This window comes from Emys orbicularis, chromosome 6 (genome assembly GCF_028017835.1).
Source record: "Emys orbicularis isolate rEmyOrb1 chromosome 6, rEmyOrb1.hap1, whole genome shotgun sequence".
Taxonomy (NCBI): Eukaryota; Metazoa; Chordata; order Testudines; family Emydidae; genus Emys; species Emys orbicularis.
Window position 1 is genome coordinate 23,101,823 of NC_088688.1, and position 25,177 is coordinate 23,126,999.

A 25,177-nucleotide genomic window follows, 5' to 3' on the forward strand; every position below is an offset into this window, starting at 1 on the left:
AGAATTTCACTCCTTGAGGAAGGATTTTGCTCTGTTTCAAAGTGATTTAAAAAAAAAGCTGTTTAAGTAATTATCACAGCTTGAGAGTATCTATTATCATTAAAAAACAGTGACTCCCAAAATCTATTAGCAGACTTCTTAGTGATAATTTTTACCTTTTATTTCACTATGGACATATTTATAAAATAGGCATAACAAAAGGGAGGCATCTGATGTCATCTGCATAACAAAAGGGAGGCATCTGATGTCATCTGCATAACAAAAGGGAGGCATCTGCGGTTTTGATTCTCTATGCATCTGCAATAGTTTAATCACATAACTTTCCACACAATTATTAGCATACCAAATCACTCCACCTAGCTTCGTAAGCCAATGGAGTAGCTTCATAAGAGGAAATAAAGATATGTACTCCTCTTGTTATCTTTGTTCCCACTCAGGCAGAGTAAGGAAAGAAACCTGCACTGATAAGAGAATGAACAAGGTGAACATAGGTGTTTTAGTTTACATCTCAGACTACCAAAATTACCAACCTCCTGTAACAGATAGTGTGCCATGAGTGAAAGTGCTCTCTGTGAAGAAAGCAGCTAGTAATTAGAGCCATTTAATTGCTTTAATTGCTTTTGCTTTCATGTCAGCTAAAGATCTTATCCTGCAAGATGTTCTACACAAGCTGACACCTACACAGAAAAATGCACAGAACTGGGAATTAAGTCATTAGAGCCTCAGTTGGAGTCAGGACACTTTAAAAAAAAAAAAAAGTCATTTTGCTCCTAAGAAACTGTTGACTTACTTAATTTTCCATAACTGGATTCAGGTTTACAGTGTTTGGGATTCTCTTTTTCACTTCATCCTTGAAATTTTTCCTCCTCTGACAAATGACCTCTGAGTGTTTAGTTTTGTTTTTAAATGACATTGCTAAACAAGTCATCTGCAGGAGATGTGCAGACCTTGTGATTCCACTTTATCTCCAAGATTCAACAAATATATTTGCAACATTTGTCTCTTCAGACTTTTGGAGCTAAAAATCTGGGAGGAACATTCTCTTGTCTTATCTACAGTACTGATTTCTATTTCATATTTTATACTCATTCTGCACAAGCAGCTTCTATGTAGATCACAAGGAGGTTGTTATACAAACTGAGTGCAGAATATTTAAGAGTTCAGCACTATCAAGCTGCACTCACTCCAGATGCAGACTTGGGTTTCCCACTTTGCTGCCTGATGTAGCTACACAGAAGTTGCTTTTCCACATAGTTTAATTTTGACTGATTCTTCATACTTCTCTTGTTTTAAAGAGACAGTAGTATAATCACTTCATTTAGATATGGAACTATAACAACTTGTTGTAAGAGTATTTTTAAAATATCACTGTGGTGGTGGGGCAAGGAACTACTTTTAGAAAATTCTCTAGAGTTTTCCTCAAAATATCAGCACTATTTGACTAAACATTGTTCCTCAGCAATTTCTAACTGATTAGAGTGCTCACAGTTCATATAGTCACCAGAAATCATTATGTGAACTATACTTCATTACTCACATGAGTAGTAGCTTGCAGGATCAAGTGCACAGGATGAACTACAGCATTAGGCACAATAATACCGAGAAGAAAAACATCCCACATCTTAATGATGGGAGTTGTAATCTGAAGCAAATCGGAGACACCATTACTTTTGGATAAACTCTCCCCATGGCAGTTTGAGATGCAGCTGTTTCTGCATCCTTAAATGCGAGAAAAGGAAAGTGGGGGCGGGGGGAAAGTGAAGAAGTAGGTGGGAAAGGGAGTAGGCAAAGAAAAAAATTATTCAAACAGGTTAACATGTATCTGAAAATATTTCTTAAATAAGGAAAGAGTCCTCTCCCATCTCTTCACCCATTGAGATACCACAAAAATAGTCAAACTATTTTAACAAGTGATGGAAAAATGTTGTTGGGGGGAAAATAATAAGCATGATACATTTTAGCCCAAAGGGTGGGGTCCCTCCTTCACCCAAACTTAGATGCACCTAAAAACAGATAGGAACACAAATGGAAAGTGAATCTTCCTCAACTTTGGGAGTAGGAGGAACAGGAGCAGATCTCCACTTCATGGTGAAATAGAAAAAGAAGCAGTTTAGCATTTTGCCATCCATTTTGACTGTTTAATTTGAGTATAATGATGCCTAGACAGGATGCAAATATCTGCTATTGTATCACAGCATTGCATGATGTGGGTTTCCCTCCATCCCTTCTCTCCCCACAAAACTAGCCTCTTTTGAAGCTCTCAAAATCATAGACAGAGCCAGCCTTGAGTAGACCTGGAAGTTTTTGTACCAGGAGTGGAAAAGGTTTCTTTAAAAGATATTCCTGCAGGCTATTAAAAACCTTAAATTTAAAATGGCCCTTGTTTGGCCACCAGAGGGCAGGGCAGAATTTTCTACAAAAGAAGATGAATTTAAAATTTTTCACACACACGACCCAGACTAAGCCGGTCTTCACTTCCCCAAAATGTGTCTTTTTACAGAGAGTTAGTTATCTTTCTGTAAAATAACCCCCGGCCTCCACACACCCCTTTTTAAGCAGTGAAGAAAAAGCCTAAGATGAGCAGTGCTAACTCTCTTATCACAGAGACTGGTGATTAAAGAAAATGTGTTACCTCTTGGCAACAGGCCTAGGTGGTGGATGTTCCTGGCTAACACACAAGTAAATAAAATGAATTAAACCATTCATTAAACCAAAGATAATAGGTTACCAGCATTTACAAAGCCTCAGTGCAACAAGTATCAGGGGGTAGCCGCGTTAGTCTGTATCTACAAAAACAACAGGGAGTCCGGTGGCACCTTAAAGACTAACAGATTTATTTGGGCATAAGCTTTTGTGGGTAAAAACCCCACTTCTTCAGATAGTTTATGCCCAAATAAATCTATTAGCGTTTAAGGTGCCACCCTGTTGTTTCAGTGCAAAAAGAGTCATGAAAAAAGAAAAAAAACCCATGCAATTATCTTGAGTTTTATAAAATTCATAATAAAATTATAAAGCTAGTTAATTAGAATTCATAATGCATGTAACACACAGAGAACCAGTCATGACACACAAGTAACTGCATAGCCTAATTGTATCCTTCAGACTTTCTCCCCTCAGCCCAGTGTGTTGTCATCACACATTGCATAGGTCTAGAACCTATTTTGGGGTGTGGTGGGGTAGAAGAGTAAAATTAGAGCCTTCATTTGTAACTGACAAGTTTTTTTTCACATCCATTAAAATGTATTGAAGCTCAAAATTACTGAAAAAGACAAGTACTATAGACATAATAATAAAAATATACCTTGTCAAATGTTAATTGTGCCATTTATAGCTTTAGGAGTCAAGAACCATGCAGTTAATTACTGCTATATGGCTAAAGCAGATTTTATTGGAAAAGTGGCAGTGTCATATTTTTCCTCATTCTCATCCAACTACCTAAGCATGCTGGCTAAAATTTTTCCCTCTGAATGAAGAGCAAAGAGCACTGCAATATTATTTCCAGCCAAACTTGTATGTGAAATTAAATGAAGTTTTCATGCAATTATTGAATTAGGAGAAGGATTTACATCCTTTTAAGGAAATTCATGAAGAAGAGAGTTTGGACAGAGAATACACCCACCCTATGGAAGGTATTTTAAGGGTTCTGAAAGTAGAATTGAACCACCTGGGTCAGCATGTGTCAGCAAGTAGAAGAAGGGTTTACCTTGGGAGAGTAAGTCTTCTTCACCTTTTTCCTAAAATGGCTAGAATCTGTTTCTTTCTTTTGAAACAGGCTTAAGTAGCAAAACACTACTCAAAGGAACCTCTCATCATAGGGAAGTTTAACATTAGATCCCTCATTTTAACCAAACATTCCCTTCCTGAGGTTGCTCTGCTGCTTGGAACTATGGATATTAGAACAGATTTGGTGCCTGCTTAGGAAAATAGCCCAGGTGGGATGGATTAACTAACTAAGAACCATAAGGGAAAATCCTTGTCTCCTTTATTTATTTTGATTTCTTTTAGGGCCCAAGTCCTTGATTTAAAATATAAAAATAATGTAGAATGTGTCTATCATTCTCTATTTTGATTTGTGTTTAATGTCCATAAAAGTTTCTTGTATTAGGACTAAGGAATAAAAGCTGTTAGCCCTTTAAGAGAGCAAAGTGCATTGGAATACTTGCAAATTATAAAGGACTGAGCAGGCATTTTTATTCTAGTATAAGGGTTTGTTCATTAGGTAAGGGTCTGAAAAAGAACATCTTCTGTAGTTAAGTATTTAGGAATGTTTGAATATTCCTAAAGAAAATCTCATCTCTTGAAACCCAGGTCTGTTCTATATGTATGGAGTCTTTCTTACTGTAATTTATAGTAGTCAAAAAAATACCTGCTGAATGTATTTGTGGTTGTGATAAACATTGCCTTCATTTCCTCCTTTTTCTCCTAATTTGGAGCTCCTATTTTTTCCCCCCCTTACCATTCTAATTTAGAACCTGACTAGCTGTGTGTGACTCTAATTTCAAGTGTACACTGGCACAATATTACCAACTTTGAGCATTCAAAAATCATGAGTTAAGCCCCCAAAAGTCATGAGACTGGCTCAAAAATTGTGTGTATGTTCGTTTTAAAATAATGCTGGGTTATTTTCATTTTTCTTCTAGTATCTGAGCCTTGGGATGAATTCACTTTGTTTTCTCTACAACCTGTGTGTGTGTGTGTTACACACACACACACACAATTGATGGGGAAAGTTTTGAGCTTAAATTTGAGTATAGGCTATTTACCTAGTGCTAGTGATAATTGAACTAAAACTTTTTATTCTTTCAAATAACAAGGGTTTCTTTTCCCTGCATGATACATGTCAGTGTAATAACTGTGGAGTAAGTATGGAATGGGTTTTCTGTAAAAACTTTTTTCTGGGTGGCAGTCTTTCTATTTGCTCCTTCTATTGTAGTTATTCTATGAACATTAAAGAGGTTTTAAAAAGGGTGTGGGAGGGGGCAGGAGGACTAGAAGAGCGGGATTACCTCATTTTGTGACTTTCATTTGTATGGAATGTGTTCTTTATATGTGGTGGATTAGGGATGAACAAAGAAATCTGATGACTGACTGCGTTCATATTAAACAAAATGGAGAAGACTTTTGATGGATTGCTGGATTTTAATACAGAATGGGTTTATCTACAGAAATTGCTTGTCTTCCTACAGAAAAAGTTTCCTTTTTATCCCTATAAATAACTCTTTCCCCCCAAGAATGCTATTAGGGGTTTGTTGATATTTACTCTGACTCTTTTGAGGTTATCCTTGCTTTGACATGTAGTTGATCATACATCCTGCTGGCCTAGCTAGCTCATAAGTTTGTGAAATTTTGGGGAGTGGAGACATTTGTAACCCTGTTTTCTAATGCATTATTGCATGTGTTTGTCCTTTAGAGTAAACTGCGGACGCTGATGACCCAACATCTCATCAGTTGTATCTCTCCTCAACAAACAACTTTATTTGGATGGTAATATTGAGACTATTCCCACTCCCCTCTCCTATACCTTGTCTATGCTGAGTGTTTTATGGAAAATCTACTCTTGTTGGTGTAGCACTAGTGCAGCTCTGCTAGTAATAACCATGCTGGGAGAACTAGTGTAGAGTGACCCTGGGTATCTTAACCTTTGAGGGCTGGTCTTCACCACCTGCCCGGATCGGCGGGTAGAAATCGATCTCTCGGGGATCGATATATCGTGTCTCGACGAGACGTGATAATCAATCCCCGAATCGACGCGCATACTCCACCAGCCCAGGTAGGAGTAAGCGCCGTCGACGCGGGAGCCGCGGCGGTCGATTTGCCACCACCCTCACAGTGGGGTAAGTCGGATCAGATACGTCGAATTCAGCTATGCTATTCCTGTAGCTGAATTTGCATATCTGAAATCGATTTCCCCCCCCGTAGTGTAGACGTAGCCTGAGTCCCCTAGCCTTGCTTGTGTAAGACAGGCTATGGAACTTCCCAGAATAATTCATAGAACATGTTTTTTAGAAAAACATCCAATCTTCATTTAAAAATTGTCAGTGATGGGGAATCCACGCTTGGTAAATTGTTCAATGGTTAATTACTCTCACTGATAAAAAAGTTATATCCAGTCTGAATTTGGCTAGCTTCAACTTTGCATTATACCTCTGCTAGATTGAAGAGCCCTGTGACACTGCACCCCATATTCTTCATAGGGATATTATGATTATAGCATAATTATAATGCATTTTATGTAAGATGGGTCATGTAAGAGGTCATTAGAAAAGTTATGATTTGCTGAATACGATTATCCTATTTGTATGCATTTATCACTTTTGTATCTGAAGTTATGAATATTGACTGTATCTGTACTTCAAATGTAGTTACACCTGGGCGATGCCCATTAGGCAAGATGCTTTCAGTCTAGATTGTGGGTGGGGAAGGGCTTATTCAGATTAAAGATCCATTAGGGAAAACAATAGGCCTTAGGACAAGCCTGGTGAGCCTTCCTGAGAATGCTCCAGACAGCCTGTAAGTAATGGCTTCTATGACTTCTGTGACAAGGTATGCAAGGGCCTGTGACCAGGCCACGTGACTCTGGACTCCATCTTGGGATGTCCGTGTTTTTCCACAAACTGAGTTCGGGACAAAGGGTTTCCGCCATATGCTAAAGCTATATAAGGCGGGGAGTGACATCATCAGTGGTTCTTCACTCCCCACTCAAGAAGATTGTTCTTCGGGTGTTTCCAGAAAAGACTGAACTGGGGGAAGTGCTGGATCCAGGCTAAAAGGATTTCTAGCCTGTGTATGAAATACCTGGGTATTCCAAGCTGTAAAGCAAGTGCAGCTTGTCCCTTAAGAATCTGCAGCCTGCTTGTATCATCAGCCAGGGTGAGAATTTGTTAATTAATATCCTATCTGTCTAGTATCTTAGACTTAGTTTGCATTTTTGTTTATTTACTAGGTAATCTGCTTTGATCTGTTTGCTATCACTTAAGATCTATCTTTTTGTAATTAATAAACTTGTTTTATGTTTTAATCTAGACCAACGAGTTGGAATGAAGTGCGTGGAAAATCATAAATCAAGGGACAAAGACTGTTGCATATTCCTTTCCACATTGAGGGGGAGGCGACCTGGATAATAAATTCATAGTAGTTGTGGTTTGGACCAGGGCAGGACGGTACAGCTCTGGGCCATAGGGTGGGAAGCTGGTGGTTACATTGGCTGTAGCCTCTCTATTATTGGTTCATGCAGGGGCTGGTCAGAGAGCCTGCAGGTAACTGCAGCTAGGTGTGTCCCTAGCTGTATGAATGCTGGTGGACGTTTAGGACAGGGAGTGGGTCTGCAACTTGTCACAGCAGCTCAGTGAGAGAGGGAGCCTAGGCTGTTGGGTCAGAGGGCTCAGTGGTACCCCAGTTCCAAGTGGCATCCTGGGGGGAACCAGTTACAAGACCATTGTTCAATATTTGTTCCCTTCATAGGTATTTATAGACTGTAATCAATTCACTCCTTAACCTTCTTTTTGTTAAACTAAATCGAGCTCCTTAAGTCTGTCACTATAAGACATATTTTCTAATCCTTTAATCTCATGGCTCTTCTCTGAACCCTCTCCAATGTACCAACAACCTTCTTGAAGTGAGGACACCAGAACTGGACACAGTATTCCAGCAATGGTTGCCCTACTACCAAATACAGAGGTAAAACAGTCTCTCTCCCTCTCCCCCTACTCAAGATACTTTTGTTTATGCACCAAGGATTGCACTTGCCCTTTTGGCCACAGCACTGCAGTGGGAGCTCATGTTCAGATGATTATCCACCAAAACCCTCAGTCTTTTTCAGACTCTCACAATGCAGGACTATCCTGGGAAGCAGTAAGTATGGCCTACATTCTTGGTGCCTAGATATATATGTTTAGTCATATCAAAATGCATACTGTTTGCTTGAGCACAGGTTTCCAAGTGGTCCAGGTCACTCTGGATCAGTTACCTGTCCTTTTCATTATTTACTCCTCCCCCACTTTTTGTGTCATCAGCAAACTTGATCAGAGATGATTTTATATTTTCTTCCAGGTCATTAATAAAAAACGTTAAATAGCATAGGGCCAACCCTGCAGGACTCCAGGTACCCATTCCCTGTTTACAGCTTTTAATTCATTTGATGCATTCCATGTTAATTTTATATCTTTCTAATTTTTTTAATCAAAATGTCATGTACCAAGTCAAAAGCCTTACAGAAGTTCAGGTATATTACATCAACACTATTACCTTAATCAATTAAACTTAGAATCTCCTAAAAATATATCAACTTAGTTTGACAGGCTCTACTTTAATGCCCATCAACATGGGTTTACAGAATTATATTCCTTCCCCTTTAATTATTTAATAACTGAGTCCTGAATCAGCTGTTCCATTTTCTTGCCTGCAATCCATGTCAGACTGACAGGCTTATAATTATCTGGGTCATCCCATTTACTCTTTTTAAATATTGGTGCAACATCAGCTTTCTTCCAATCTTCTGGAATTTTCCTGGTGTTCCAAGACTTATTGAAAATAAACATTAATGGTCCAGTTAGCCCTTTAACTTTCATCCAAGACTTTAAAAGGGCTGGCTATCTGGATCTCCTGACTTAAGAGTGACTACTTTTAGTAGCTGCTGTTTAACATCCTTCTGAGAGGGTGGAATGGAAAGAGTGTAGATGATGTACTCATCATCTGATGTTTCTTCCCCCAAATAAATAACAGAAATATGTAACAAACTCTTCTGCATTATTATTGATAATTCTATTATTTCCCTCTATTAATGGACCAATAACAGTTAGAATTATTTTAGTTCCTAATATGCTTAAAAAACTCCTTCCTATTGTGTTTAACTCTGCTGGCCATAGATTTCACCATGTCTCTTTGTTTCCCTTATCAATTTTCTAGAATTCCTAGCTTCTGATTTAAATTAATGACTATCAACTTCCCACTTCTTCCATTTTATATATATATAAAAGGCTGCATTGGTTTTTTTTTTTTTAAAAGTTGGTTTAGAGAGGAAGTGAAGGCAGATATAGAAAATAATATATATATATATATTATTTTCTATATCTGCCTTCACTTCCTCTCTAAACCAACTTTTTTAAAAAAACCAATGCAGCCTTTTGCCTTGGTTGTGTCTTTTTGGGCATCTAGTAAAATGTTCTTAAACAATTCCCAATTATCATACATATTTTTCTGATAAAATTCTTCCTCTGAACTGATTTAGCTCAATTGTTTCCAGCTTTGTGAAATTTTAAAAGCACCACTTGAAAATGGTAGCCCCCTTCTCCCCTCACAGAAAGGCAGGGACACTGGGGCCCTTTGTCTCCTTGGGAGAGCTGCCAGGAGCTTTGTTTATCTCAGCAGCTGGAGTGCATCTGCTTGGATGGGTGCTGCATTCTTGTTCTCCTACTACCCAGAGTTCTCTGCTGGACTGGTGTTGGCATGGCACTCCAAAGCAGTGAGTCTTGGTGTTAATACCTCATTGAGATAAATGGGGTAGTACATCCATCTTAGAGCTGTTGTCTTAGGCTCTAGACTCTGTAGACCTATTCAGACATCAGTGCATTGGATACGCTCAGGTCATCTTTTCAACCTATTCTTTCCAACTAGAAGGGCTAGAAACTTCTCTTTTAAAAAAAAAATAGATAAAAACAGATTCTTATGTAATAACATGACTCCTAGGGCTCTAGGCATGGGCCTCTAGTGCCTACACCTTAATCTGGCCCCAGCTATCAATGAAGATATGGAACCTTCTAGCTAATACAAATGACAAGGTGCATGTATTCCCCAGAGTCTTGCAGCAAGGAATTAAACTCCTTCACTAGAGTTAAGAGAAGAGAACTAGCTCTTTCAGGTACAATATCTTGTATGGCAGGCACGGGACACCAAATGAAGTGGATTGTCCAGCAGTGTCCAAGACCCTTATGTGCAACATGTACTAAACACTTGGGAGGCAGGTCAGTGGAAGAACTCAGAATGAGATTCTTCAGGTTTCTGGAAAATGCCTTCTTCATACTGAGCATTCTCTGACATTTAACAAATACATAGCAAAGTCACTGCTGTACTAGCGTTACATCATCTCATTTGCATGGTTACCATCTATTAGCAGGGAGTATGTCTACACTGCAGCTGGAAGCGAACATCCCAGGCCCAGCTGGGTAAGCCTGCTCACACTAGCTTGGCATGAGCTAGCACGCTAAAAATAGTAGTGTGGACGTTACCACTTCCGAGGCGACTCAGACCCTTGAGAGCCTGAACTGCAATAACCACACCATGCTGCTATTTTTAGTGTACTAGCTTGAGTGGAGCTCGCGTGAGTCTGTCTGCTTAGGCTGGGCACCTTGCTCCCAGCTGCAATGTAGACATACCCATAATGGTGTGCATGCTGTATTCTTGTACAGAGGAGGTTCTAAGTTAGTAGTTCTCAACCAGGGGTCTGAGGGCCTCTGGGTGTGTGTGAGCAGGTTTCAGGGGGCCTGCCCAGCAGGGCCAGCAATAAGACTTGCTGTGGCCCAGGGCAGAGAGCCAAAGCCCTGCCACATGGAGTTGAAGCCTGGGCCCTGAGCCCTGCCACTCAGGACTAGGGTGACCAGATGTCCCGATTTTATAGGGACAGTCCTGATTTTTTGGGCTTTTACTTATATAAGCACCTATTATCCCCCACCCCGTCCCAATTTTTTCACACTTGCTATCTGATCACCCTACCCAAGACTGTTGCCGAAGCTTCATAAAGTAATAGTAAAAAGAACAGGAGTACTTGTGGCACCTTAGAGACTAACAAATTTATTAGAGCATAAGCTTTCGTGGGCTACAGCCCACTTCTTCGGATGCATATAGAGTGGAACATATATTGAGGAGATATATATATACACACATATACAGAGAGCATGAACAGGTGGGAGTTGTCTTACCAACTCTGAGAGGCCAATTAAGTAAGGGGGGGGGAACTTTTGAAGTGATAATCAAGATAGCTCAGTACAGACAGTTTGATAAGAAGTGTGAGAATACTTACAAGGGGAGATAGATTCAATGTTTGTAATGGCTCAGCCATTGAATTTATCAGAGGGGTAGCTGTGTTAGTATGAATCTGTAAAAAGCAACAGAGGGTCCTGTGGCACCTTTAAGACTAACAGAAGTATTGGGAGCATAAGCTTTCGTGGGTAAGAACCTCACTTCTTCAGATGCAAGCGTTTTCAGACTTGCATCTGAAGAAGTGAGGTTCTTACCCACGAAAGCTTATGCTCCCAATACTTCTGTTAGTCTTAAAGGTGCCACAGGACCCTCTGTTGCTTTTCCCATTGAATTTAGTGCTTGTGGAAGGTGACAGCCTTGGAACATTGTCTTCTATCAGTAGGGCAGTTGGTACAACTCTGCAACTGATGATACTACATGTTCCCCTGAAACTCAGCACAGCTCTATTTCATCACTAAACTAGCACTTAAATTGTCACTAGCATTCAGAATTAACACCTATTAGGATGAATGAGGGAATCTTTTAGAGCTACTGCATGTTTAGATGTTGACTGTAGGATGGCACTGCATCTGTTCACATTTGGAAGGTTCTATTTGCAACTCTACGACCTAGAGACTTCTTAGACAAGGACAAAGTCTCAAGGGTAAGTGATAGGGCCCCAAGAGCCATGCAGCTGCAAGCTACCGCTCTGTGATAGCCGTGACACAGGTTGGAAAGGCTACTGCTGAAGGCTGTGAAACTAGTTTACTCCCCAAATGTGCTGAGATTATCAGCAGGGTGGCATAGTGTTAGTAGTCCCCCAGCTACCAAGGGGGCTGAGATGCCCCTGCTGTGCAAGGGGAATCTGGCCCCAGAGTCCCTGCTCTTGATGTGTCCAGTCTCCCTTCAATTTAGGGTGCGGGGAGACCAAGACAGGCCCTGCACAAAGGGGCTTTTACGCTCACCCCACAACTGAAGGGGGTGAATAGGGCTCAGCTTCCTGCCGGGGGGGCGAGGAGAAGAGGGACGATGCCCGTTCTCTGGGCTTGGTCCCTTCTAGGCCGGGGAGAGCAGCACAGGGCCGCCCATGGCGCCTCGTGGCTGGGAATAAAGAGACGCTTCCTTCCTCTTTAAACACCCCCGCCTTCGGAGTACCCTACGTGACGCAATGACGCAGGCAGGCGGGTGGGGCTTGCCGGTTGCGACATTTCCGCTTCTCTTAGTGGTGGTGTGCTTCGGAGAAGAGAGCAGCACGCAGAGTGAGCGGGACGTGAGTATCGCATCGCTCTCGCGCCCCCTCCCCCCCGGGGGGCCGCCGCCATCTTATATCCCCCTCCCCCCCAGCTCCGGGCCTGTCGTGCCGGGGGAGGGGTGGTCTGGCAGCTCAGCGCTCGGACCAGGCGGGAGGATGAGCCGCCGCGTCTCGAACGCTGGGGAAGGCTCGGCCCGCGGGATTCCCGCCGAGCTCCTGCTCTGCCCAGTGCCGTGGGGTAGGAAGACCTTCTCCCGGTCACCGTTGTGGGGGCGCTGCGTCAGGAGACGCTGCCATGTTTGGGGGGCAAAGAAAGCTCATCCAAACGAGGGAGAAAATGGCGGCGGGGAACCGCCTACCCCCATCCCCCACTGCGCGACCCACTCCCGTTCTCCACTCCATGACATGACATGACGGCCGCCCCCCACGCTGTGAGCCGCCCCCGTCACCCACCCGGTCCGCCCTCAGTGATTCGGTGTCGCGTCTCCCTTTCTTAACCCGTCCCGCCTTTGCCCCATTCTCTAGTCATTGGGGGGAGGGGAGCGTCTGAACGAGGGAGAAAATGGCGGCTGGGAACCGCCTCCCCCCTTTCTCTGCTGTGTTTGTAGGCTGTCCCCCATTCTCTACTCAGTGACCTGTCCAGTCTCATCTCCCTCCATTCCCCTTTCAGTGACTCCCCTCCACCCCATTTTCCTTTGGGTGCCCCATATCCACTCCCACCTTGTGACCCGTATCCCATCCTTATATACTAGATAACCTTGCCTCTGAGTGACCCATTCGATCTCCATTGCCCTGTTACTCCATATGATCTCTCCCTAATCTGAACCCATCCCCTATATTATTCCCCATTGGTTCTCTATCCCCCTCACCCCATTCTCATTCTTGGTGCCCATTCCTTCTTCTTCCCTTCATGCACCTTTTGCCATCTTCCCCCCCGCCCCCCCCCTTTAAAAAATTCTGTACTGTTGCCTGCACACTGTATCAGACTCACTGGCCTACCTTCTTTCATCCTGTTCCCCACCCACGTAGTGGGTCCTGCCCCTCTTCAACACATTTCCAACCCTATAACATGGCAGACCGTTTTTTTCTCTCATCCCTTTTGTAACCCCCAGCACATTCCAGTTTCCTATTCTCCCTCCTCCTCCTCACCTGTGTTCCATTTCCCCTCATGTTGGCTGCTTTTTCACCTGACACTGTTCTTTCCCCACATGTATTCATTCCATATGTCAGGGGTGGCCAAACTTATTGACCCCCTGAGCCACAGAAGACAACCTTTAGAAGTTCGAAAGCCAGGACAGGCCTGCCGCATGGGGTTGAAGCCCTGAGGTCCCCTCCCTATTGGATAGAAGCCCCTACCCCGCCACCCTGCTGTAAGGCAGAGGTCCTGAGCCTCCTCGCTCCCCACCAAGTCTGGTAGGTGGCGAGTGGGGGGGCTCCATGAGCCACACTTTTTAACTGTAAAAGAGCCACATGCTGCTCATGAGCCAGTTTGGCTACCCATGCCATATATTATTGTGCCTTCATCCTAAAACACTTCCTTGTACTATGTTATTGCCCTGATAGTCATCCTCCCCTTACTTGACATAAACCAGTAGTCCACATACTCCCCAATCTCCCACTATAGTTCCTTCCTTACCAACTATTCCCCTTTATAACATACTTTTCTGCTTTGTTCTTTCAAAAGCTGGAAAGGTATTAAAAGCAATTAATTAGAATCCTTCCTATGCCTCTTCTCTACATGGAATACTAGATGTTCATATACTATATCGATAGGTTTGCAGAGTATACGCATCTGGCAGTATGCCTTCAAAAAGATAGGGATTTCCATGCATGCCTAACTAATGAAAATTGGGCCGTAAGTGGTTTGCCTGAGATCACCTAGGAAATATGTGGCAGAACTGAGAATACAATTTTAGATATTCTCACCTAAATGTGGCTTAACCGCAACACCATATTTTCTTTTAATTTCTTGAAACATAGGTAGAAAAGTTTATAATGATGGTTCTGTATCTGTTTACCAGTACTTGTCATTCTGTGACCTGGAAATCAAAGTAGACAAAATAACAATACATAAGAGTGAAGGGAGTCATTTGCTAGATAATGCTGTACCCATATGTTTTGTGACATTAATTGAAAACTTCAGTTTGTTTTGATAATAAATTAAATCCTTAGTAACTCAGGGCTAGTCTACACTACCCGCCCGGATCGGCGGGTAGAAATCGATCTCTCGGGGGGGATCGATTTATCGAGTCTCATCTAGACTGATAAATCGATCCCCGAATCGACGCTCTTACTCCCACCTCGTCAGGAGGAGTAAGTGCTGTCGACGGGGGAGCCGCGGCGGTCGATTTGCTGCCGTCCTCACAGTGGGGAAAATCGAATAGGATACGCCGAATTCAGCTACGCTATTCGCGTACCTGAATTTGCGTATCTTAAATCGACCCCCCCCCCTTAGTGTAGACCTAGCCTTAGACTGAGCAGTTTATTACTATTTTGTGCACCCCAAAATGTGTTAAGTGTATCACAAATCAAGTAAAAACGGAGGCCGGGACTACGCTATAAACGTACATCAGTACAACTACCTCCCTCAAGTGTCTGGACAATCCACACCCCTGAGCGACGTAGTTATACCGACCTAATCCCTGGTGTAGACAGCGCTATGTCAACGGGAGGGCTTCTTCCATTGACATAGCTACTGCCTCTTGCAAAAGTGGATTAACTACACTGACAGGAGAAGCTCTCCCGTCAGTGTAGTAGTGTTTTCACTGAAGCACTACAGTGGTGCAGCTGCTGCTGATGCAGCGGTTTAAGTGGAGACCTGCCCTGAGTCCTTGTCCTGAAGAACTTTCAAAATAAGTGAGACAGTACACAAATGAAGGGAATGGATCAAAGGAAAGGGAGATGAAGGACTAGGGTGATAATGAGATCACACGTTGCTCAGATAGACATATATTGAAGTTTCCTGCCACTTCCTGTTGACTTCAAATAGGAGATATTTGAATAAGATGAGAGAAGAGGCTTAGCAAAGGGGTTTGGGGTGTGCATTCCAGTCATAAAGGGCAGTGTTTCCGGTATGATATTTTCACAATATCTTTCTTCTCTCCAGAATGCCTAAATCAAAGGAACTTGTGTCTTCAAGCTCATCTGCCAGTGATTCAGATAGTGAAGTTGACAAAAAGGTGAATATTGGACACAATTGTTTACTGCATTTTAGTCTAGTAATTAAAAAAAACAAAACACCAAACAAACTTCTTCTGGATTTGATTAGGAGGCAATTCAATTCTGATGGAATATGTACACCATGCTATTTGTGTTGCCTAGCTCTTTTGTTAAAACTGGGATCAGTGGTGGGAAGGTGAGATGCTTCTAAATATGGAATGAATCTATTTTTTTTTTAAGATTGATTGGCTTTGTATCATTTGTTATTTCACTTGTGGCATCTAACCACAAGGTTCTTGTAGTTCTGTAGATCTGTGGTGAGAGCAAGAATACTAAACCATTTTAGTTCCCTTGCTCTGTTAACATTTCTTTTCCTCCTAAACAGCTGTGAAAGCTGATGTTGCTAAACATGATTGTTTAGCTTCTCAAGCCCATCAAGAGTTGATAAACACGCTGGGCTACAATGATTGTAGTGAGCATTCTGCATTTGAAGTGCTGGCTGAGTTTTCTGTAGATAGGACAAAACAGTATTATTTTGTTATGTATATTCTGTAGTTCACTGCAGATACTAAAGGTGTGGAAGCATGAAGATCTTGGAGTGCTGTGTGTAAATTAGTAACAAAATGGTAAAGTCAGAATAAAAGAGAGAGAGGAACATTCTTTCTCTCCTTCCCTCTCCCTTGAATTGGGGAGATGTAAAAAGTGCAAGGTGTGTGTGTATAAAAAGAAAATGTACTGTCCACCTCAGTTTTATTTAGATCTTCTTTGAGTTCCAAAAGATAGAGTTTACAAAAGTGCTTATTCTCCTAAATCTGTTCCTCTTGGAGTCCAATGAGAGTTTTACCATTGACTTAGAGCACTTCTGAAAATCCCACCCCAAATTCACTGTATTAAAGTCTTGTATTGGTAGTGAGATGAACTACATAATAGAATAGTTCTTTGCAGCCTCTAATTTCTTCTTTTAATAACTAATAAAATGGGATGTGCTTTGTATTTTTGGTTTAAAGGCAAAGAGGAAAAAGCAAGCAGCTCCAGAAAAGCCTGTAAAGAAACAAAAGACTGGTGAAAGTTCTAAAGGTGCAGCTTCCTCTAAACAAAGCAGCAACAGAGATGAGAATATGTTCCAGGTAATATTGGTAATGCTACTTCTAGAGGCTGTTGATTGAAGGGTTCCTGAGGAAGCATGTTGTAGTTTGTATTCTGTAATCTTTATGAAGAGAACTTTGAATGCTTTGGTTTTTTATCCAGGTATAGCATAGCATTCAATCTCTTGTCATCTTTTGGCTAAATATGGTTACAATGTTAGAGTGAAAGTGAGATACCCAGAAAAAACAATGATGAGATTTGGTAGAGTAAAATAATCCATGCTATGCCATTCAATTCTAACTTTGGTTCATTGATTGTATCACTTGTTCCCAGTATTTTGTCTTGGTTTATAGTGTCATTTTTTGAGAGTTAGGCATTTCTATTGTAAACTCTATTAATAGATTTATAATTAGGCTGTAAATGTTAATTCAAAACCAGATCTATATGGGAATGCTTTTAATCAGGGCACTTTGACAAGAGGTTCCCAGAAATCAGTATGACTTCTTCTCTGTCTACCCAACTAGACCAAGAGCAGCTGTCAGAGCTCTCACTGTACCAGACAGAGTCTCAGGATAAGTTTGTCCTTCAGTTTATATGTGCTCCTTTATTCTGTGATTCAGTTTTTACTAACAGAATATCAGAGACGATTGAAACAGATCTTCATGGACAACTGCTAGTGGTATTTGCAACGGAGTGTGCTGGCCTCTTTAAGACAGGCCCAGGGTTCAATACTATCCTATTTCTGCAATGAGGCATTCAGGGTATTGTAGTTCCTGAGGATATCTGGGAGTTGTAAGCCTTACATCAGTCCGTGTGCTGAGAAAGGAGCAAGAATATAACGATTCAGTTTTCTCTTCCTCATTGCAAGAAAGATTGGGGAGAGGAGAATACCTGATGTGAGCCTGCATTAAGACAGTAAGAAAGGGACAGGGTTTTTCCACTCAAGGAGTGAGGGAGGAGCTTTTGAAGAATTTGGTGAAAGGGCCTGAAAAGAAGCCTAAACATGGGGCATGAGTGCTGGCAAAGGAAGTAGCTTGGGGTGGGGGACAAAGCAAGTGAGAGTTGGGCTTGAACTTTAGTATTCTGCATCAGCTCTTCAGTCTGCCTTGTATTTAAAAATAGAGCACACTGTGATGTATCCAGAATCTGACTTGAATCAGAACATTTCCAAAGATTGGGATTCTGGTTCGGACTTACTTTTGTCTGTTAGCAATGTCAGTGGCATATCAGTGCTGAAATTAAATATGAAGATTAATAGGAAAACCAGTAAAATATTTTTTTACTTTTTATGTTGAATGAAAGTCTCCCATCTTGGAATGCTTTTCACTTGTAACATACTTCAGAATTTGGCACCTATAGGCAGGAGGTTCTTAAATGTAGGGTAAAGTACTGTTCCCTCCCATTCTTGATTACTTAAAAATTCCTATGGCAAGTAAAGCAATTGCTTACCTGGAAAAGCAATATTAAAGTGTTTGTGCTTTTAAGCTTCTTTTAATGTAATTTGGTGTCTGAAAACAGTGGAACCAATACAGTGCTTCATAGGGGTTTTTCACAGTGGAGAGGGTGACTTCTGGAAATTCTAATGGTGCTGTCAGGTGCAATTAATCTGAGAAAACCAGACAGTTGCTTGCCATATATAGATGTGAAATCTGCTTTCTTGTGCCACCTAGGATTTAATTTGGTTGTGATATCCAATTCTCTAATTCTGTGAGGATTTAGCCTTGAGCTAAGCATCAGACAATCTGTGTGTGTTTGGAGCTTGTGGCCACCACCACATTAATTTTTCCAGTAAATTCAGAACTTCAAGGGTTTTTGTTTGTTTAACCCATGCAGATCTTTGTTTCTAGAAGCATTGAAATGAACTCCGATTTAGAGCGGGAGGAGGTGATAGCTTTTCTATCATCTTCATTAGTCTCATAGCTTGAAAACAAATTTGAATGTATTGTCTTCTCTTAGCATTTTCTAGTTTCATTAAAAAATTTTGCATGAGGAAGCAGGATTTTTTTCTGAAAGAATCAGTAATTTAAGTTGGCAGTATTTATTAGGCATTCAGCTTTTACCTACACATGAATTTTCTTTTGAGGACACCCATTTTTCCAGGAAATAATGCTGAATTCTCTTAATGTGTTAAGTCCTTCATCCATTAATGCTGTCATCACTTATTAGTCCTGATATATTTCTTCGGGAAAATACCTAATCCAATCATTTCTACTTAAATCTAAAATAAGAGGCAGCAATATGCAGTGCCTCATGTCAAAGTATTTAATGCTGATTAGAAAAATGAATAATCCTGTACTGTGTAAAATGTATTAAATTGTTCTGATTTGTTTTATTGGCAGATTGGCAAAATGAGGTATGTCAGTGTTCGTGACTTTAAAGGGAAAGTCCTAATTGATATTAGAGAATACTGGATGGATCAAGAAGGTGAAATGAAACCTGGCAGAAAAGGTGAACTTCTATTTTGTGTCATTGGTTGCATAGCATTAAAATATATTTAGCTTAGCTTTATTGAGGAAAGTGGAAAATTGTTTAACTTGAAGATTCATATGGTTCACAGCTAAATAATGAGGCCATTCTTGATTCTAATGCAAAATTTTAATGTGCCTTGATTATACTTTCTTCTTACCTGATAAAATATTTTAGAGTTACTTAGAAGATGTCTTAATGGGAAAGCATTAATATTGGCGGGGGGAAGAGGGAATCTAGGCACATGCCGCAGTTCTGGTCCTTTTCCTTCTCTTCTCCCACTCCTAAAAGTCTATTTTGGTTCCTTGGCAATGAGGATATGGTCCACAGTTTTAGAACAGGGTATAAAACCCCGTAACTTAAAAATAAAAAGACCATTTTTAAACAAATTAAAGCAAATTTAAACCTGAATTTACAACTATCTGCCTGAAAGTTATGCTTTAAATTTTTATAATTTAAAATGAAAAAAGTTTGTGTTGCAGTGGATTGAAGTTAGGCACCATGTCTAAATAGCATTCATCAAAACAAGCCTGCATTTTATCTCTTTAGAAACTATAGATGGGAAAAGTATTAAAAAAAATTCTGTAACCTGGGCTACTGAATAATTGTTGCGTTTTCTCTAATATCTTAGCACTTCTTATTTCCCTCAGATAGTTTTAAGTTACCATTGCATGAGATAATAAACTGCATGATAACCTATTATCAGTTTTGGAGCTGAACAGGGTTCAGTTGAGAACACTAAAGTGGAAACACAACTGCTGTGATACAAATTTTGCAGAAAAATTTTGTTTAATTTTTACAGTGTTATACCAGTAAGTTATAGTACTAAACATTTTTTGGGGCAACCTACCGTGTCTCCAAGATGCAAAAGTCCCATATGGGAATATTTTTGAAGAGATTCCTGTATCATTTGGAAGTATTAAGAAAGGATCACATGCTGTATAAGCGTAACAAAGACAATGCAGGGCTTGGTAGCAGGAATGAAACAACATTTTGAAAAGTGTGCTACCCATGCCAAGGATGACATTGAAGATACTGTTTCTCTGTCAGTCTGAATATTCTGGATCTTTTGGTGAGTAATGTTAGTGTTTTTATTACATTTTAGAAAAATATTTAAAAACAAAGTTAAATATTGCTGGGTTATTTTCCTGGGGGGGGGTTATAACAAGAAGCAGAGAAATTTCGTGTCATCTGAATGAGAATTTTAAGTGTTTGAAGGTTAGAAGTTTGTCATTAAAGGCTCCATTCAGTGCCTGTTCATGTTTAGGGAAAGGCTCCCATTGACTACAGTGGGCATGGGACTGGACCATGAGAGAATATCAAAGGTGGCAGTGCAGTGGGGCATCCATAATATAATAGAGATGTCCAGGTATCCATTTTGATTTGACAGCCTTGTACTGCTGAGTTTTGAACTTGACACAGACATTCTGTATGAACTAGCTTAGGCAATGGAGTAAAACACCAACCACAAGCAGGTTGAACTACTATACTGCTGGTATAAACATCATTTGAGCAAAACACCATACGTAATTTTTCAGTTTTTTGAACTAAATTTCTTGAAATGTCCAATTATTAATCCTCAATTCAGACTAAATCCATTGAAAGTGTGAAGTTTTAAAAACTAACTGCTTTGAATTATCTGAGTACAGATAAACTATCAACGTCTGTTAACCTCTTAGGTTGGGACTAGGCAATGACTATTCCAATTTATATTTTATAGTGGTGGTGCAATTCAGATCTGGAACACAACACAAACAATGGCACTTTCTCATAATCTTTCCTTGTGTCTTATGGCACCATTTTTACTGAGCCGTTCCTAGTGTCTGTTGCCAGCTGGAGAGGGACAGAGTTAAGGTACACACCATCCCTGCAACACAACCTTAACTTTGTATTTCCTGGTTTTCAGAGGTTTAAGTTTAGCCACTCTCTCCACATTCTGGAAGGGCACGAGGCAGCACTGGGCAACTTTATCTGTGTGTCAACGAAGTTTTCAGGCAGTTAATTTTAGAATTATACAGGTGAGATGAATGACCACTTTCTGCATTGTTGTTAGCTTCATCATTACCACTATCTGATGCATCTGGCAGCAGCAGTACAACTGAACTTGTTAGAACGCTTGTTTGGTGCACAGTCAAAGAAATATCCATTTTCATCATCCAAAACAACCATGGACTACTTTGTAGTCAGTATTGGTATTCTCAATGAACAGTTCATAGTTGAAGATTGCTTGGTTCATATAAGGAGCTAATTTTTCTTATAACTTTTTCCAAAGAGTTTGAGATGGTTCAAGCTTTGACAAGGATCAGGAAAAATGTCAGCGGTACCCAAAATTAAATTGTAGATATGTAAAGCACTTCCTTGATTCAACTTTCTTTCCTGCATTTTCAATCTAAAGTACCAGTACAGATGTTAAAAGTAAAAATGAAATGAATGCTGCTATGACATGTACATTATAATAATTTTTCAGAGCTGGAAGAGAACCACCCAAAAATGTGTGTTGCCGCTGAACTCAGCGAAGTTAAACCCGTGGACTGGTGGAAATGTCTGGCCAGTCTCTCAGATGTAGAGCTCAGAAAATAACTTTTTTTTTTTTTTTCTCCTGGGGTTGAAGCTACTGCAGGTGTACAAACGACATTATCTAAATCTTGACTACTTTGTTCTAATTTCAGAAACTGATAATGTGTAAAGGAAGTAGGTAATCTATCTTGAACAATTAATCCAGGTGGCAGATGAAGACACTGTATTCTAGAAAATTTCTCAGTGCAGTTTCTCTCATTTATTTAGTCAGTTTACTAAAACTGAAAAAAGAAACTTGTTTTTGTCATTACCTACTATTGATTTAGTACATATCACACTAGAGCTTGGTTTCAATTGAGGTTTTGTTACTTCAGCAATTGGGAAAGCAGAGGCCAAGCAGTAACAGTCTAACATGTTGGTTTTGGTGTAATCCCAACAACATTTACTTGTACTGTCGTTTCAGGCTAGGATTTTCAGTGGAGCCTAATGACTTAAACATGTAAATCCCATTTAAATTCTGTGGGAATAAAGTGTCTAACTCCATAAGCCCCTTTGTAAATCCAGCATGACTAAACAAATGTTGACTAAATCAGAAATGTTAAGTCACTAAATTTGACTACCACAAACTCTCTGAAGAAGTTTCGTAAAGTAAGTTGCTGCTGGAACAAGCCATGTATGTTACTAAGACCATGTCTATATGTGCTGCAGCAACGCAGCTGTACCAATACAGCTGCAGCTCATCTGATGAAGATGCTCTGTGCCAAAGGGAGAGAGCTTTCCTGTCGCCATAAAAAACCCACCTCCACGAGTGGCATAAGCTGTGTCAGCGGGAGAAGCTCTTCTGCCGACATAGCGCTGTCCACATGAATGCTTATGTTGGTGTAACTTACATTGCTTGGACGTGGAATATTCACACCCCTGAGTGGGCATAAGTTTTACCGATATAGGATGTAGTGTAGACATAGCCTAAATATCACTTAATTTTTTTTAGGTATGTAGCCAACACTAATATTACATCAATAGACTGTTTTCTCTGTTATCAATTATGTGATGCTTCCTTTCGGAAACAAAACTAAAATCTAATCTTAAAATCAGTATTGTCTTTCTGCTATTGATTTAAATTGCCTTGACTGAAATCTGCACACTTTGAAAACCTATGCTAGATTAGAATACTTGATATTTTGTTGGTCTGTTCATCTAGAACTGAAGTTGGTGACTATGGTAAGAATTTTGAGATAGCTTCATAAATCAGTTTGTATATTTTCTGACTGAAAGGGCTTAATGCTGTTTGATATTTTCCAGTGCAAAATCAAATATTCAGTTTCAGTAAAGTGTTCAAGATTCTTTAAAAAACCAAACAAACCTGTCTTTTCTGAAAATTTGATAAAACTATGTGTGACAGCATGTTCAGACTAGCTGGTGTCCAAAACATGAAAGAATGTAGGAAAAGTTTTTTCCCTTTAGATTAAAGTTCACAGGTGGCTGACAACAGCAGTACTTATGTTTAATATTCTCAAATAATAAAAATATTTGGTACCAAAAAAGTCCTGATCCTGTTTCCCTTGGGTCCTGTCACAGGTTTTCCCAAAGTGCGTCTAGATTGCTCCTTGAATGAATGGAGACAAAATTGAATAAATCCTTAAATAAACAATGGGTTAAAAGTATAAGAAACATGCGTAGAGGCATGAGTAAGATTGGTGCATGAGAAGATATAGATAAATGTCATACTATTCTGTGTGGTGGGAGAGAAGAACGGTGCAGCACAGTGCTGCTTCAAAAATGTTTACATGCTTAACGTACAGAATTTAGTTTTAACAAAGAAGCTTAAGGGGTGACTTTAAGGAATGGGGAACAAGTATTTAATAATTGGCTCCTCAGTCTAGCCGAGAAAGGTGTAACACAATCCAATGGCTAGAAGTTGAAGCTAGCCAAATTCAGACTGGAGATAAGTCTTAAATTTTTAACAGTGGAGGTAACTAACCATTGGAACAGTTTATCAATGGTCATAGTGGATTCTCCATCACTGACCATTTTGAAATCAAGATTAGCTTTTTAGAAAACATCTATGCTCTAGGAATTTTGCAAAAGTTCACTGGGTCCTGTTGTACAGGTCAGGCTAGTTGATCATTATAGTCTTGTCTGGCCATTGAATCTACCAACGTGTGTGCAAACTCAGTCCACAAACACATGGCTTTTATCACACTAAAGAAAGAAGCCTGGGCCTCTCCAGCTCATCCAGAGTTTTAGTGCAGCCTGCCATCAGGGCCACAGCTACATTTGTAGCTTCTTGTGATTCACATATCACCTGTGGATGGGTTTCTACAAAGATGCTGCACTACAGTTTGTATCCTCTCACATCCAAACAGAATCCATAAACAGACTAACCTCTTGTTTAGCCTGAAGTTAAATGTAAATATTCCAGTGAATAGTCAGATATTTTAGTTAATGTAATTATTCATTTAACACGCACTACAGCTAACATTGTTCGTTAGTTATGAAAATATTGATGACATCATAGTAAGATTGTTTTGGGTTCAGAGATTGTTAAAGTTGTACAAAATCTTGATCTTAGTTTTTCATACTGCACTAAGGATTTGTTTTTAATGCATTTCAGGTATTTCTTTAAATCCAGAACAGTGGAGCCAGCTGAAGGAACAGATTTCCGATATTGATGATGCAGTAAGAAAACTGTAAAGACAGCCATACAGAAACTTACTGTTTTAGTTGTTTTAAGCAGTCTTTTTACACATTGGCTTTTGTTTTCTAAAATACTTGTTTTCCAAGCTATTGTATATTTGGATTGCAAAACAATTTGTAAGATGAATACTTTTTTTTTTATGTGCATTAAAAGTGTATTCTAAGTGAGGCTATTTGTGCATACTTTATTAAAAAGGAATGATTTGCTTTCAACACTGTAAAATAAAAACCAATCCAGTAATACTATATAACGCATAGCTGTTGGTGGCCTTCCAGCTAACAGTTTTTAGTCTCCTTTTCTTTAATTTTGGTTTCAGTTCAGTTAAAATATGTTCATGTTAACTGTTAATCAGGCGACATTAAAAAAAACCTTGCCCTTATTGCAAATATTCGTAACTTTTATATTCGAGAATTCAACTCAGTCCAAATAATGAATAATTAAAATAGTTTTTGTAGATAATCTTAAATACTGTTTTTGAAAATTCACCACATTATTCTTATGTAGATAAGTACATAGGTATTTGGCATTGCTTGCATGAAGTATTACACTAAACAAGCTTATGTGATTATCCCACAATAACACTTGGACACAAGCCACATTCTTCCTTTTCATTCTTCTGCAGGTCATTTGACTTAGAAAAGATAATTAGTCTTTATTCTTAGACACTAGATTTTTAGTATGGCATACATACATATGGTAAGATTTTTACCTCAAAATATGATTTATTAAGATTGTATTTCAAAGGTCCCAGCTTAAACAGATGAAGTAATAACCTTACTTATCTACTCTTTTCAAGCTTTGCATTAGATTAAAATAGTTTTTGAACATACTATCTGATATCCAGGGATTATTCTAATTGGCAAGAACCCTTACCCTGCCTTGATAGAGCTTTTAGTCATACGCGACAATCCTGCTTAAGCATGGCTAAAACTACCGGGAGGCTATAATACAGTTGGTGTAGATTGAACCAAGCGGGGTTAAAACTGGCCTAGCCAAGGTTTCAGTGTGGGCTAAAACAGTTCTGCTCTGTCCATATTGCTTGATCA

The 25,177-nt window shown here is 39.9% G+C and overlaps 1 protein-coding gene across 1 annotated transcript; it reads left to right on the forward strand.

Annotated features, from left to right (window-relative positions):
- The first annotated feature begins 12,121 nt into the window (after nt 1–12,121).
- On the forward strand, nt 12,122–24,296 carry SUB1 (SUB1 regulator of transcription). The gene is given in 6 exon segments (XM_065406347.1): nt 12,122–12,208; nt 12,210–12,223; nt 15,312–15,384; nt 16,372–16,491; nt 18,790–18,898; nt 24,048–24,296. Coding segments are annotated over 6 exon segments (483 nt in total). The 3' UTR covers nt 24,128–24,296.
- Nucleotides 24,297–25,177: the final 881 nt, after the last annotated feature.